A 15,879-nucleotide genomic window follows, 5' to 3' on the forward strand; every position below is an offset into this window, starting at 1 on the left:
GCCAATGCAAATCTTCTCCCACTAATTTTAAATACGGTTGTGGGAAGCAATCTGAGCAGTTTTCATTAGTTAAGCAGCAAGTTTGGGGATTTTTTGATGAAGCACCAAACCCACCTTGTTTCCACTTTCTTCTTTCTGTTATGTACCTCTTTGAGCTTCTTCAGTTATTCAGCAATGGCTCAAAACACGTCTTTTGATGTTGGAGTGATTCTAAATTTGGAAACTTGGGTTGGGAAGATGAGCATGAGCTGTATTTCAATGGCGCTCTCTGATTTCTATGCCACCCATAATTATAGCACAAGGTTAGTTCTCCACACAAGAGATGCCAAAGGAGATGTTGTAGATGCTGCATCTGAAGGTATTTTTTTCTCGTTCATTCACCTCTTCTACTCTTAACTAGGTTCTATTTCTCTTTATTGAATGGATCATGGACAAAAAATCTCTTGCTCTTGACATTCTATACTACCCCAGCAGATTATAAGTAATCTTTTTTACTATCTAAACTTCAGAACGAAGGGGATGGGGGCCGTGTGTGTGAAATAAGACGTGAGCCACACGGAACTTTGCCCTCTCTCATTACTTTTCCGAGGAAAAAAATCATGACTGCCAAACATGGCCTTAATCTTGTAGAATATCACAACGTGAGCCACACGAACTTGATCCCATCATGAATGGTCATTCCAGGCATAAGATAAAATACAAAAATCAATGGTTTAAATTTTCTTGGCAGAATCCTAAATGAGGCTTGATTGGTCGAGGGCCTAGGATAGTTGGATCATCCAATTAAGTTGTTCTGATGCTTGATCAACCCCTGTAGGATAATTCGCACCACTTTTAACGTGATTTGGCCTCAAAAGGCGTTAATGTTTGCCGTAATTCAATTTTGGATCCTACAGGAGACATAGGGGCATATTCACATGTGAAATTCAAACGACAAACCTTTGATCTTCTAAAAAGACATTTCTTTGGCCCCACTTGGGTTCCACGGCAACCACAAGCATAGGATCATCCAAATGCCGCTAAGAACACCTTCATCAGATGATCCTACGACTTTGATCCATATCTAGCCTCGTTTAGGGTTCCTTCAAGAAAAGCTAAACCATTGATTTTTGCAGTCATTTATCTTATGTTTGAGATGTCTGTTTGGGCTTAGACCAAGAACATAGGCTCATCTTTTGATGTCCTACAAGGTCAACGGTCTTGATGTCACATACATGCCCCATATACATCATTAGAACTGAAAGATTGCCCTCCACATTAGATCGTAAAAGTGACTTTCGTTGTGGTTTTCTTATAATAATCTTATGGAAAATGCCAGAAGAAAGTAACTCATATCCTCCTTCCTAAAAGATACGAAATCCCATGCGTAGTATAGAGGACTAAAAATATCAAAGGTCTAGCTTCTCTTGATCAAATATTGATGGATTAAGGGACTAGGATCGTGTGGTCAAAATGTTCTCAATGCCTTCAGGCTGGCCTTATGGTTGCTGTTTAGATCAGCAGATTAATAGTGTAAACGAGACTGAAGTGGGGCGTAATAAGTTTCTGTTAGGCAAGGAGCTTAAGAGTATCTTTCTTGTAAATAATTTCCTATAAAGAAAAGTGTTCATGCGCAGCTGCGCAAGGAGCTCCCTGCGCTTAAGTGGCTTAAAAAGCCACCAATTGGTTGCGCTTAAGTGGCTTAAAAAGCCACCGATTGGTTGCTTTTTGTGAACCCAGCAAAGGTGGACCCGCCATACGAACCAATCGGTGGCTTTTTAAGCCACTTAAGTGCAGGAAAGCTCCTGGCTTGTAAGGATTTCTTAAAATTAAATTAAAAACTTTTTTTTTCACGAACCGATTTGGGTGACATTCAAAGAGGGCAAGCCACATGCATTTACAATAAGTAGGGGATATAATAGACAAAATCCGGAAGTTCCTTGTTGCCTAGCAGAGGAGGTAAAATAGACTGTTGGATATAGATGAAGGGACTGAGCTCTGGCTTGCTCGAACCAAAATTAGTTACTCGAACCCAAAATTTGTGTACTGTTTCAAAATTCAGAAGTAAACTGAAACTGTAAAAAATCAGATCGCACTTATCGTTTTCATAAAAAACCCTTTACAAACTTTAGATTGTTAATGAAGAAGGAAGAATGGTTGAGTCGTGCCACATGGTCATCCTTAAGAATTGTATCCGCCCCCTACAGTGCAACCGGGATCGGTGAATCGATGCTCCAAGATAAAATAGCTCTAACAGCTTCCAGTAGATGTGCATTCGCATACTGATCCACTTCAAATAACCTTAGAACTATGCTTAGACATGGAACGGAACGGAGGAGAAGAAGGAGCAAAACCGAAGGAGAGAAATCAGTATGCTTTTCTGTAAAACAATGTGTTTCTATTAGAGATGAAACGGTTCAAAAATAGTAAGAAAAATTAAAGGCCTTAATTGAATCTGTTTAGGATTTAAAACCTCAAAGATTTATATTATAATTAGTAACTGTTAATTAAGGGAAACCCAAAATTTTACCAAAATTTTTTTTCTATTTAACCCGGGCCCGGACCACGGCCCAGCCCGACACGCGCTTGTGTGTATGTTTATATGAACTTTGGTTCATGTAAAACTCGCTCGATGCTTTGAATAGCGCAGCTTCGTACTTCGTTGCCTTCCCACGCGCGAAGCGAATGGGCGTTGTGCCGTGGGTCAGTTTTGGGACGGGGGGTGGAGAGAGACCAGAAGAATGATTCATTTGGATCGACGAGCCTTTTCGTGGATCAATGGAATGCCACCCAGCAAATTTCGATGCCCCCTGAAAGGCCCAAGCCGTTCCTCCACTGTACCTCTTATTTGAAGGTGAATGTTCCCTTAACTTTGTGGGGCTAAAAATCTTCCATTGGAGTTGAAACCCATTCACATACAACTCTAGGTCCTGGGTTCAAGTCTCAAAGCACCACAAAAGTCAATACCTTTTGAAAACAAAAGAAAATTCTCTATTTTGAATCTTCTCTCAGAAGTTTGAGCTAAAAATTTCACCATTTTGACTTCAAAATTTCTAACAGAGATAAAAAGATGAAGAAAATGTGCCCTTCAATAATCATAGAAGGGGATGATATTTACTTTGTTCCCGTCGTATAGAGTGAAACTAGAAAATACTCGCAAAAGGCTAATCCTAACCAAGAAATATGGGTTCTAGGCCCTTGTCATCACTGATCAGTCGTACGCAACCGATCAGGGATAGTGACCTAATAACGAAATCGGAAAGAGTGAGGCACCGGTTCCACCCTATCAAAAGATCCATCTCTACTCAGGAAGGGTTTCATTCATTTCGTAGTAGCATTGCACAGTTTCTCAGTTCGTTCATAGTAAAAAAAACAAGAAATTAAAACAGCTACAAAGATAAAGTTTGTAAACTAATTGTCAAAGATAATACAAATCTTTTCATTTCTTGGTTGATTTGGTGTCCAACCACATAAATCTTGCTATGTTCTATGCTTTTGCTTAATGTCCTTTGCATGTTCATGGTTTGATCTAGGTTTATGACAAATTTCTTTATCAAAATTAAATCTTTATTTATACTGACTTGTATCCTCTTCACTAAATGCATGCAGCTCAAGACTTATTGAACAATGTAAAAGTGCAAGCAATCATAGGGCCACAATACTCAGCACAAGCCACATTCGTGGTGGATCTCGGACAAAAAGCTCAAGTGCCCATCATTTCTTCCTCAGCCACGAGCCCAGCTCTCAACCCCATCCGAACTCCTTACTTCATTCGGACTGCACTTAACGACTCCATTCAAGCGAAAGCCATTGCCTCAATCCTTCGAGCGTTTGAATGGAGACAAGTCATCCTCATCCATGAAGACACCGAATATGGAACCGGAATCATACCTTATTTAACAGATGCCCTACAAGAGGTTGACACTCGTATCGCATTTCGAAGCGTGATTTCTACTTTGGCCACAGATGAACAGATCCTTGGAGAGCTCAAAAAGTTGGCCACCATGCAGACAAGAGTTTTTGTTGTTCACTTATCAGCTTCTCTTGGTTCTCGCTTCTTTCCAAAGGCGAAAGAGGCTGCCCTAATGAGCGAAGGGTGCGCTTGGATTGTTACAGATGGTATAATGAATCTCTTGGACTCCATGGATTCTTCCGTCATTCATTCGATGCAAGGTGTGTTGGGTGTTAAACCTTACGTTCCTCAATCGAAAATTCTTGAGGATTTCACGGTGCGATGGAAGAGGAAATTCCGTAAGGAGAATCCCGACATTGAAAGAGTTGAGCTAAGTGTTTTTGGTCTATGGGCTTATGATACAGTTCAAGCATTAGCAATGGCAGCAGAGAGAGTTGGAATCTCTAGGACAGGCCCAAGACTTCGCGAAGAGATACTTAAAACCCAATTTAAAGGCTTGAATGGAAAATTTCGTCTTGTGGAAGGGCAGTTGGAATCACCGGCCTTCCAAATAGTGAATGTGATTGGAAAAGGTGAAAGAGAGATTGGAAGAATTTCGCAAGTATCGACCCCAATTGGTAAGAAAATGTACTTTACCTCTAGGGATAATCTCGGAACTATAATCTGGCCTGGAGAAGCGAAGGTGGTGCCCAAGGGTTGGGCAAAGTTGAAGGTCGGTGTTCCAGTGAAAGAGGGCTTCCAAGAATTTGTGAAGGTAGAACGTGATCCCAACAAAAATAAGTCGATTGTCACTGGCTACTCCATAGATGTCTTCACAGCTGCCATGGAGGCATTAGGCATCCCTTTCTATTTTTCTCCCTTCGAAAATGAAACTGGACAGAGTGCCGGAACTTACGATGATCTCGTATACAACGTCTCTCTTCAGGTCAGTTAAACTACAAACCATTTACTAGCATCTGAAACAACCAATTACTCCATAAGCTTAAGCTGTTGAAGTAGGTGTTTTTTGTTCACATTTATACTTCAACACTCCCCCACACGTCTAGGAGTGATAAACTACTTCTCACTCCTAGAGACACTAGTTTCCTGATTTTTTGCCACTTCAGCACTTGAAGACCGTTGTTTATCATGAAAAAAAAATCCATGGTAGCCAAACGTGTCCTGAATATCAAGGAGTTGTGGGGTTTCAAATTAACCAGGGGAAGAAGAACTGCAGTGAGGCCTAATTGGTTGTTTCACACACCATTTCTAGTTGTAGACCAAAAATTAAATTCTAAATCAATTCATGCTTAATAAAGATGTCTAAGAATTTATTTTTGAATGACAAAGATGTCTATGAATTTAATTCTTGTAACTACAGAAATTTGCAACTGGAAATTATATATTTAACTAACCAATGCATTTGCTCAGAATTCTATCATTGTATTGTCATTAAAAACATGGAATCATGGATCTGTTTTCTTTTGCTTCTTTGGGGAAACACAGAAGTATGACGGGGAAACACGGAAGTATGACGCGGTGGTGGGCGATATAACAATCAGAGCCGACCGATTGCAGTACGTGGACTTTACATTGCCTTATTCGGAGTCGGGGGTGTCGATGGTAGTGCCAATCATAGATGACGACACAAAAAATGCATGGATTTTCTTGAGACCTCTAACTATGAATCTTTGGTTGGCGACTGGGTTCGCCTTCATCTTCATAGGCTTCGTGGTGTGGGTTCTCGAACACAGGATAAACGATGAGTTCAGGGGGGCCTCATATAGCGAACAAGTTAGCCTAGTCTTATGGTTCTCCTTCTCCACGCTCGTCTTCGCACACAGTTACGCATCTCTCCTTCTAAACTCATCTATGTTTAATTACTTGGTTTTACTAAGGCCCTGTTCGTTTAAGATTATCACACAATTGAATAATTGGTTTTGGACTCACAATCGATCGGTTGTCATAATCTTAAACGAAGAGGGCCTAAGTGTTTTGCTCTTAGAGTTAACAATCTTCCAATCATAATCTTAAACAATCATAATGCCCTCTTATTTTGATAATGGACCCATTTCAAATTGGTAAGTAGTATTTGGTTTCTTGGTGTAGAGTTGTTATAACATTAAAGAAGTGGGTGCCCACTGCCTAGCAAACCCCATATATCTATTGGGAATGACACTCTTAATGACCCTCTGCACCAGGAAACCAAACACTAATTACCACAACTCTACGAGTAGGCTACTTCAATGCTATTACACATATTTACTACTTCAAGTCTAATTCACCACTACTCTAAAACAAAGCAACTACGTGCAACCAAATAGAGCCAAGATTGTTCTTGCTCCCCTGTAAAAATGAAATGATAGCTGCACCCACTTCATATGATAATAGCACTCCTCACTTTATTAAGCAATTTATTGAGTTAGACATACATTACTGTGATTGTTTCAGAGGAGAAAATCGTGAGCAACTATTCTAGGTTTGTGCTGATCATATGGTTGTTCGTGGTTTTGATACTGACATCAAGTTACACGGCGAGCTTCACGTCAATGCTAACGGTTCAAAGGCTTGAGAGGGTGACCAATGTTGCAGAGCTGCAAAGGAACGGGGACTATGTGGGGTACCATGAGGGATCTTTTGTGAAAGGACTCTTGACGAAGATGAATTTCAAGGAATCAAATCTTAGGTCTTTTAAAAGTCCGGAAGAGTATGACGAGGCCTTATCCAAAGGAAGTGGGAATGGTGGTGTTGCAGCTATCTTCGATGAGATCCCTGACATAAATATCTTTCTAGCTAAGTACTGTACTAAGTACACTCTAGCGGGACCCACTTATCAGACGGCCGGATATGGCTTTGTAAGTCTCGTTTTTCTCCTTCCACTTCAAGATTATCTCTCCCTGCAGTAGTTAGGGTTTTGAGGCTCCATTGGAATTCCATGGCGATGGAAAAACTTAATAGTACCCACGGTTTAAATTTCGGTTTCGGTACCCATTTCGTTCTAGGCCGAAATCCCGGTAATCATAAAAGAACTATTATTTAATTATGTACGAGATTTCGGAATATTTCTATATTTTAAAAAAAAATCAATTTCTTGAAATTTCGGCCTAAGTGTCCGAAATTCTGAAATTCCAGGCTGAATTTGGTAAAACCCCATACTTCAGATCTCGCCAAATTTCAGTTTCGGTCTCAACCGAAATTGGCCAAAATTTAAAACCAATAGTACCCTGATTAAAGCTTATTCTAGTAGAGGGGATACCAACTACGTTAAAGAGCTTCACAACCATGGAAAATTTTAAAAGTACCATGATTAAAGCTTATTCCAGCAGAGGGATTACCGACTGTGTTAAAGAGCTTCACAATATTACCCGAGGGAGGAGACGACATCACATATTGGCAGGGTTTGAGATTAGGATTTAGGGTTCTATGCGATATTTGAGTTCTTCCTTATTTTAGATTTTGGTTAGTAGTTTTTTTTTTTTTTTGCTCTTCTACTCTTAGCTGCCGAGGTATACCTATATCTTCTAAAAAATGGATGAAGAAATTTCAGAATTTGTGGGTTTGCTGGATTTGATTAATATTTGTTTTGGGAGCACTGCAAAATAAATTCAAGAATTGCTATAGAAAAATGATCTTATTAATTTCCATCACACATTCAAACAGAATTTTTTATATTAATAGTTTGGCTAGATATTTCTTTATTTGATGGTTTTATTGACTACATTTTTTTAACCAATGCCGTATTAAACCCGAATTTTCCAGTTCCGGTGGGTTTTTTTTTACGTATCACGTTTTGCTAAGTCAATGTTTACAATCTCACAGGTCTTCCCAAAAGGTTCCTCTCTAGTCCCTGATGTTTCCAAGGCAATCTTAGAGATTACAGAGGGGGACAAAATGGTGCAAATCAAGGAGAAATGGTTCGGACCTGAATCCACTTGTCCAGACAAAAGCGCCACTGGGAATTCAAACAGCTTAACCCTTAATAGCTTCGGAGGCCTCTTCATAATAACTGGAGTTGCTTCAACCTCTGCTCTCTTCGTATATTTGGCTCTCTTCCTTTATAAGAGTAAGGATGTTTTCATGAACCCTGATAACAATCACTCCATCTGGCAAAAGTTGGTTGCAATTTTCAAACACTTCGACCAGAAAGAGCTCCCCTCTCGTGCTTCAGAGAGTGACAAACCAGAATTTAAAGGTGAAGAAACTTTGCCTTCCATTAACGGGTATGATGTAGACTCGATTTCAGAAGAAAAAGCACCCTCTTTTTCTTGTTTTTCAACACCCAATCGAGACGAACATGCCTTGGACAGATAAGGGTTCTGTAAGCCAGATTGAAATTAGGCATGTCACCTACTTGAATTTGTCTTCGTAATGCTAAAGTAAATCAAATAGGTTCAATTGAAATAGTGGAAAATGCATGTATTCGTGTGTCAATACACTAATTCCCTGTAATATGACAGGTTTTTAGAATGTAAACTTTACTCATGTATTCGATTAATATTTTTTTTAGTTACATCTTATTTGGTAATGAGACATTGTAAGTAGTCTCTTTGGAAGTTATTAGCTAAATCATTTTAACATCTCTCCCTTAATATTTCCACATTTTCTTTTAAAAGATGATCGTATGCACAACTTGTCATCTCCCCATAGAGCTCTCTCCCTTTCTCTCTCTTACTCTCATTAGACCCGAGGCGTAACATGAACACTTATTTTTCGATGATCTGAAAATCTCATCAGCATCCATGGAGGTATATCTTATTTTCTTCTTCTTCTTCTCTTCTGTCCTTTTCGCCACAACAACTCCTCTTCTTCCTCTTCCTTCGGCCAAAACATGCTGCAATGCAGAAGCCAGCAGAACGAGAGAGAGAGAGAGAGAGAGAGAGAGAGAGAGAGAGAGAGAGAGGGGTTCCATCAATTTTCCGCTGGTGGAAGAGGAAACGAGCGTGAGAAAGAACCCAAAAAAAAAAAAAAAAAGTAGAGAATGTAGGTTGAATCCACCCTGGATGACAACAAAACAAGCAATCAAGGTGTATTTGACAGAAAAATACCCACATTTCCATGGCAATGCGCCAAACAAACAGGGCCTTGCCAGGAATCCCCTAATTACCATTAAGATCTCAGAATAAACCTAGATAAGATAGTGAGTGGAAAATGATAAGCTCATATGAAAGCCAAATCGTGTCAAATGACCAGTAAATCAAATCTTTCCAAAAAGTACTTGGGGTCAAGGATACAAATAGATACCACAAGGCATGGAACTGCTTGGCCTTTCAAGTGAACTCTCTCATCAACCTTGTAATAGAGATTACACAGCTCTGCTCACATTTCAAAGATGGCAAAACATGACATATTATTAACAGATGTTAAACTAAACTTTCAAGTACATTCTAGCAGTTTTAACAGTTTAGGTAAGGATACAAAACCTTAGCATTTCTTTTGAATGATAGGCATATTATGCATAAAGCAAAGGAGAAACCCCGCGACCTCAGATGGTCAGAAATACAAAATGGAAGCGACAAACCGCGGAAGAAAAAGAAAAGATACAAACAACAGAAATCAGAGGGAAAGAATCTATAATCTCCCATCTCGTCCTACAACTATCAGGCCGAATGAGGCAATCTGCCTCTCCATTAGCTGATCTCAGAACAGGCACAAAACCTAAACATTAACATGTCCCTTCCGCAAAATGACACAAACCAGTGACATTGATAAATGGACAAGTAAGTTGTCATTGCCAAAACGGAAGGTCAATGTTAACCCTCAATCACCTAGAGAATTTGGCCTTGACATCGATTAGCTGCTTCACCACATCTCTCATTGAGGGTCTATCACTTGCCTTCTTTTCAGTGCATCTCAAGGCCATGAGGAGGACACTGCTTATTTCTGCCATGACCATGGAGTCTATGAATTCATTCCTGAGGCTGGAATCTGTGATCCTGTCGACATTTTTACCATCTTTCATGGCAGATTTTACCCAGGTCACTATGTCTGTAGCCTCCGGGAATGAAGGATCCAAAGCCTTCTTTCGTGTTATCAGTTCGAGTAGGACTACCCCGTAGCTATAGACGTCTGATTCGTTGCTCTTCCTGGTTGTAAATGCAGTCTCTGTTGCAAGCCATGAGAACTTCAAGTTATAGGTTCAGATCAGAGCAGGTTTTACTTTGGCAATTGAAGATTGAATACTAGCTATGCGAGTGAATGTACTGGTGGCTATTGATTGGCTTCTCATGAAACAGCAGCGATTTGATGAATATGAAAGATTGTTCATATTAGAGAATTATCCATATCATAGGAAAGAAAAAAGTCTATAAAACAATCTTATCCCAATCTAATTTCAAAGTGGCCTGCAATGTTTTAAAGCAAGGCCAGATGCTTTAGAGCATCTAACTTGTTCATCTCTCCACTTGATTAGTTGGGAATATACAATAACTTTCAATGATATTATCACATCATCATCAGATGACAAACTCAATGAGCAAAAGGTTAAGTATAAGCCCTTTGAACGTGATCATAATGATTATGATGTTGATGACACAGAACAGATTTTCATCAGTAATCCGAAAAGTTTTATTTAAAGATGCTAATACAAACTTATCATAAATACAAATATTTAGAAGTAGTGAGCCCTTACCTGGTGACATATATCCAATGGTGCCTACGATAGAATGGGACTGAGTGGAAGAGGACTGATCCATAAGTTTGGCGATGCCGAAATCTGAGATATGAGGCTCCATCTCCGAGTCCAAAAGTATGTTCTTTGGTTTGATATCACGGTGCACGATAGCTGGATTGCAGTCATGGTGAAGGTATGATAATCCTTGAGCAGTTCCAAGAGCTATTCTATAGCGCTTCTCCCACTCCAGAACTGGTGATGGACTGATCTCATGCAGAACATCATGAAGGCTTCCATTTTCCATATAATTGTACAAAATCAACCCATATTCCTTTCTCAACCAGAAGTCCTCCAATTTCACTAGATTTCTGTGCCTGATCTTTCCAACCGTTTGGATTTCTCTTACCATACTTGCGTGCACTCTCTTCTGGCCTACAAAAACAAGCTTCTTTACAGCATAGACGTTTTCATTAGTCAACGAAACCTTGTAAACTGTTCCATGGGCCCCTCTTCCTATAATGTACCTATCATTCATATTATCAGTGGCTTCCAATAATTTGTTCAGCAGGACAGACGACCCTTGTTGTGAAAAAAATTCATCCTTTGTTGTTCCTTGGCGCCTGTGAAATGTGAAGGCCAACAAGACAAGCACTAGAACACAAAAGAGCGATGATCCGAGAGCAATCAGCACAATTTTAATGGTACTTAGGCCTCGATTGCACAATCGATCACATGTACTGACCGTACTGTTTCCCAAACATAACAGGTCACCCGGCTGACAATGGATACATAGGCCAGAATTACCCATAAATGAACTTGGAGAAGACTTCAGAAACTTTAGCCATGGATCAGGTATGGGGCCTGTGAACTGATTATATGAAACGTTCACTTTGAGTAATGAAATGAGCTCACCCAACGGAGTTAGAATTCCCGTCAAATTGTTGATAGATAAGTCCAAACTCTGTAGCATATCTAGCTTTCCTAACTCTTGTGGAACAGGGCCTGTAAGTCCATTGCCACTGAGGTTTAGAGCTATGGCAAGATTTTGCAACAGTCCCAGTGAAGGAGGGATATTGCCTCCAAGAAAATTTGCCCCTAGTTGCAGTTCTGAAAGACTTCTGAATTCCGATAAGAAATCTGGTACTCCACCACTGAATTGATTGTCTCTCAGTATCAATTGAGAAAGGAATGTTAAGTTTGTTAGACTCGAAGGAATTGAACCATTGAACGAATTGAAACCTAAATCCAGAGAGAATAACCTACTGCAATGGGAAAGCTGTGACGGCAACTGACCATATAAATTGTTGAAAGACAAATTCAAAACCTGCAGATTAACAAGGTTTCCAATCTCTCGAGGTATAAGACCACTGAACTTGTTCCTCGACAATTTAATCGAAGTGACATTGGCACAGTTCCCCAAGCTAGATGGAATGGACCCATTGATGTTATTTCCACTGATGTCCATGTACAAAAGGTTGGATTTTTCGACAAAATCTGGGAGAAGACCAGTGAGGTTGTTATTACTCAGTATCAACCTTTTCAGACTCGAACAGTTTCCGATATCCAAAGGTATGCTACCTTGAAGGAGATTAAGACCTAAATTCAAAATCCTTAAATGTTTCCCGGAGCAGAGGTTTGGTGGGATCTCACCGATGAACCTATTATTAATGAAGTCTATCACCTCTAAACTACCATTAATGCCCAAGCCTTGGGGTATGACTCCTGAAAAATGGTTATTGAACAGAGTGAAGTTTCTCAACTGCCTTAGCTCAATTATATCAATAGGTAGTTGCCCTGAAAGATTGTTGTTATAAAGAAGAAGACTCTGAAGGGTTTTGATTTTCCAAATTCCTAGTGGAACTTCCCCATTCAATTGATTGTTAAACAATTGAAGGTTTTCTAATTTACTCAGCATACCCAATTCACTAGGAATAACTCCTTGCAGCTGGTTTTGATCCACCTCCAAACGGGTTAAGGACCTACATTTCCCAAGCTCGGGTGGTATAGGCCCTGAGAAAAGGTTTTGAGAAAGGTAAAGTTCAGAAAGACTACTTAATAAACCAAACGAAGACGGCAAATGACCTGTGAGCTTGTTGTTCAGAGCTGCAAAGGTTGTCAAATGAGTGCAGTTACCCAAACCCGGTGGAATTTCTCTATCTAGATTGTTAAAAGAAATAACCAACTGTTTCAAACTCTTGCAACTATCTGAACCAAAAGGAATCCCACCCTCTAGAAAATTACTACTAACATCAATGTTAGTGAGCTTTTCAAGTTTGTTTAAACTCTCAGGCAAAACCCCAACCAACTGATTATTAGTGAGATATATTTGTTCCAAATTACTACAGTTTCCAATTGAATTCGGTATGGTTCCTGACAAACTATTATCATACAAAAATAGCTCTGAAACCCTACTCATGTTCCCTATGCTTGATGGAATCGAACCAGAAAAATTATTCTTGCAAAGGTAAACTTTTTCTAAATGTGAGATCTGAAACAACGAATCCGGAATCTCCCCGCTCAGGGAATTAGTGAAAAGTGACAAATACTTTAATTTGTGCAAGTTTTTCATGGTTTGGGGTATTTTTCCAGTCAAATTGTTTTCAGATAGATCTAAGTACTGGAGAAGACTGCAATTACCTAACTCTGCCGGAATTTCCCCAGAAAGATTGTTGACACCGATATCAATCTTTTTCAGATACTTCAAACGCCCAATCTCCAGACCTAATCTGCCGGAAAGTTGGTTTTCTGCAAGTATGATGGAAATTACATTGCGCCCTCGGTCGCAACTGATCCCTTTCCAGTGACACGGAGTAGGATGAGATGAATTCCAGCTTGATTTGATCGATTGAGGTAATTGCAGGTTCTCCGCGAGTAAAATTAGGGCTTCTCCATCAGAGCTCAGACCAAAGACAAGATGGATCGAAATGGAGAGCAGGAAAAACAGCAACAGAGTTCTCATTCTCATCTACTCTGCAAGAGAAAAAAGAAAAAAAGAAAATGAGCAAAAGCTACTAGAAAGCTTGAAAATCTTGGGACAAATAAATAAAGGAAAAAAACAAAAAGAGGATTTTTACCTTTTGGAAGTTTTAAAAGTGATTTCTCAAGTTCTTCTGCCTGAATCTTGAAGAGAAGATCCTGGATACCTTCTCTTTTTATAGTTTCTCTTGGCTTTGAACCATAGAGAGAGGGAAAATGAAGAATGCTTTTGGAAGATGATTGTTTCAGATTTTCTTGTGGTCTCTTCCTTTTTGACTCATAAAGACTCCAGTCTCCAACCATGTCTGTTCCTTCGTCTTCGTTTCTCACTGCTTTCTTTATTTTTTTCCTGTCCAGGACAGTTATTAGTGCCTTTATTGGAGGTAGATGGACGAGTATAAACGACAGTTGTGGGACCCGTTGCCTCGTGCTTCTCGATCTTGGGATAATGCGGACAAGATGAATGGCTTAGATTATCCGGAAGTTGGAAGTGTGAATGGGCATGAATGGAAGACGCTTTTTGTGAAGTGCGTGGAGAAAGCGATTTGCTAATTGCTAGTATCACTCGCGACAAGAGCAGTTGGGAAATTTATTACTCGTGAATGCGAAGGTCATTATCCAAAACGAACGGGTCTTGACTTTTGACAATGATTTAATAATGATACTAAAGAGGGATGCTACAAATAGGAAATAACTCCTTTAATCATGCCTCAGCAAACACGTAGCTAATGCCGAATAGATCGTGTTCCCACACCAAAACAGTGACCCCTTTTGAACGTAAGACCATGAAGAATGGGCCAGCCTTGAGATGGACGGACTAGATTCGCCAGACCTGATCATAGGGTGGGTCCACAGCGGTAACACTAGAAAATCATGATCGTTCCAAAAGCTGTTTGGTTGCAGAAATATTTTATATGGATAATACTATCCTTATATTTGATTTGTATTCTTGTAAAAACAATTCCAGATTTTGGTTGGAATTATATTTATCCTTGTCTTTTGAGAATAATGTGCTTTCTTATATCATGGATACTTGGGCAAAAACTAATGAATAGCTCGTATCCTAGAATAGGAACAACAAGGACAATCTATACTGCAACCAATCATCCAAAAAGTTAAAACGAGTAAAACCGAACGCTTGGAAAACCCATCTAGACTTACAATGTGAACACTTCCCCGCATTTAGCAGGTGACCAAGAAACTTTGTTCAACATTTACTCACTCCACTGACAACGACCATCATGTTCTTTGATTCTCACTCCGCTGAGAATGGTTGGATTTTATGATGAATTTCTATATCTAATAGACGAACATGGCCATTGCTCTGAATGCACATAAACAATATACATGATATACTGCAAAGGGACAAGTTTCTTTCACAAGGCTTTGGAAAATCCAATTCTTCATTGCCTTTTTGCAATATTTTTGAGAATAGTGTGGGCTTGCTGAAATTGATTCCTCCGATTCATTTGATTTTTCTTTCCATTCCCTGCCCTCGAAAATCTGCAAAATCCCCTCCGTGTAGGGTTGCTGCCGAACACATTTTTTAGTGATCCAAATGATTGTCTGCTCAGCCTTACAATGGATGGACCACTACAGAAAATCTCAAGCATTGGTTAGTCCTAACATTCCAATTTAGAAACCCCAGTTCAAAGGTAAGGATCGTCCAATAAGGATGATTTGTGGCAAGACCTACCCATGCTTGAGAGAACAAATGGATGGTTTAGATCATTGAACAAGTCGACCCCACCTGTACTTTTGCCCGCATCTATGTAGATTGTAAATCTATACATATTTATGCCATTCAGATCCAAAATGACTTGATCTATTGCATTATAAAGAAACTCTTTGACCATATTTTAATACAGTATTGCTATAACATGTATGAAAACTCAAACAGAAAGTAGCTACAGAGGTAGAGGTATAACTATACGGGTCCGTTTTGCTGTATGTAGTTACTTTGTAGAGTAATGGTGAATTTGAACTTAAGTAGTCAACAAGTGTAATAACAGTGAAGTAGTTTCCCCCTTGGGTAGTAGCAAGAAGAGTTTGGTTGTCAAATGAAAATGTCTCCTGGTGAGTAGTGTCATTACTAAAAATAAGGGGCAGTAGAGGTGTCATTAACAGCGCAGCAATCCACTAAAATAATGAAATTGATATGGTTCAAGCCACAAACTGATTTTGGGCCGGCGTGGGTTCGTGAAAGAGGACTGATATCGGGATGAAATTTAGACCATGGCGTAGAAGAAATTACCTGGAACTACTGAAATTTAGAGCATCGGGCTGTCTCCCGAGATCCAACTCCTGTAACGGAGGACTTCATCACACCTGTAAAACAAATTCCCTATCTATCATTCTGCTTACGTAGATGAGGAGAGCCTGGAGGTTAAAAAGATTGTGATCAGTTTCCTGCAGAAAAGAT

The 15,879-nt window shown here is 39.6% G+C and overlaps 2 protein-coding genes across 2 annotated transcripts; one reads left to right on the top strand and one right to left on the bottom strand.

The window, feature by feature from the left end:
• On the top strand, positions 1–8,376 carry LOC143879658 (glutamate receptor 2.8-like). The gene is made up of 5 exons (XM_077382152.1): positions 1–358; positions 3,589–4,817; positions 5,378–5,714; positions 6,323–6,726; positions 7,691–8,376. The coding sequence occupies exons 1-5, from the start codon at positions 97–99 to the stop codon at positions 8,180–8,182; spliced, it is 2,724 nt and encodes a 907-aa protein (XP_077238267.1). The 5' UTR covers positions 1–96; the 3' UTR covers positions 8,183–8,376.
• Positions 8,377–9,201: 825 nt separating this feature from the next.
• Positions 9,202–15,836, bottom strand: PEPR1 (PEP1 receptor 1). The gene is made up of 4 exons (XM_077382151.1): positions 15,712–15,836; positions 13,556–13,806; positions 10,500–13,451; positions 9,202–9,973 (listed from the first exon to the last, which is right to left on the bottom strand). Exons 3-4 carry the CDS (start codon positions 13,444–13,446, stop codon positions 9,633–9,635), a joined length of 3,288 nt encoding a protein of 1,095 aa, XP_077238266.1. The 5' UTR covers positions 13,447–13,451; positions 13,556–13,806; positions 15,712–15,836; the 3' UTR covers positions 9,202–9,632.
• Positions 15,837–15,879: the final 43 nt, after the last annotated feature.

Source organism: Tasmannia lanceolata, unplaced genomic scaffold, assembly GCF_043159265.1.
Source record: "Tasmannia lanceolata isolate RefF3 unplaced genomic scaffold, GAP_Taslan_0.1 ptg000006l, whole genome shotgun sequence".
NCBI classification, from domain to species: domain Eukaryota; kingdom Viridiplantae; phylum Streptophyta; class Magnoliopsida; order Canellales; family Winteraceae; genus Tasmannia; species Tasmannia lanceolata.